The sequence below is a fragment of the Eimeria mitis genome, genomic scaffold, assembly GCF_000499745.2.
Source record: "Eimeria mitis Houghton genomic scaffold, Emh_scaff1349, whole genome shotgun sequence".
In the NCBI taxonomy this organism is placed as follows: domain Eukaryota; phylum Apicomplexa; class Conoidasida; order Eucoccidiorida; family Eimeriidae; genus Eimeria; species Eimeria mitis.
Window position 1 is genome coordinate 9,222 of NW_013568865.1, and position 343 is coordinate 9,564.

Below are 343 nucleotides of genomic sequence, written 5' to 3' on the forward strand. Positions count from 1 at the left end.
CACGCAGCCTGCATCTGAGAGTAACAGAGAAGGGCTGTGTAGCGACAGCAGCAGCAACTGTCTTCATTTCTTTTGCTTCGAAATGCGTCAGGTAACCCAAACTACCCATACTCACACCTGCAGCAGCAGCAGCAGCAGCAGCAGCAGCAGCAGCAGCAGCAGCAGCAGCAGCAACAGTAGTAGTAGTAGCAGGAGCAGTAGCAGCAGCAACAGCAGCAGCAAACATATAACAGGAGAAATATGAAGAGAGAAAAGCGAAGAGCCCCAAAGCACCATCAGCAGCAGCAGCAGCAACAGCAGCAGCAGCAGCAGCAGCAGCAGCAGCAGCAGCAGCAGCAGCAGC

General features: G+C 54.2%; 1 protein-coding gene across 1 annotated transcript in view; it reads left to right on the forward strand.

Annotated features, from left to right (window-relative positions):
* Positions 1–82: 82 nt before the first annotated feature.
* Positions 83–343, forward strand: part of EMH_0035160 (uncharacterized protein) — a gene marked incomplete at both ends in the record, with an annotated part of 3,442 nt that continues 3,181 nt past the window's right edge. The window contains one exon of the mRNA XM_013494949.1: positions 83–91. Coding sequence (XP_013350403.1) covers positions 83–91 — 9 coding nt within the window. The remainder of the gene's footprint in view (positions 92–343) is intronic.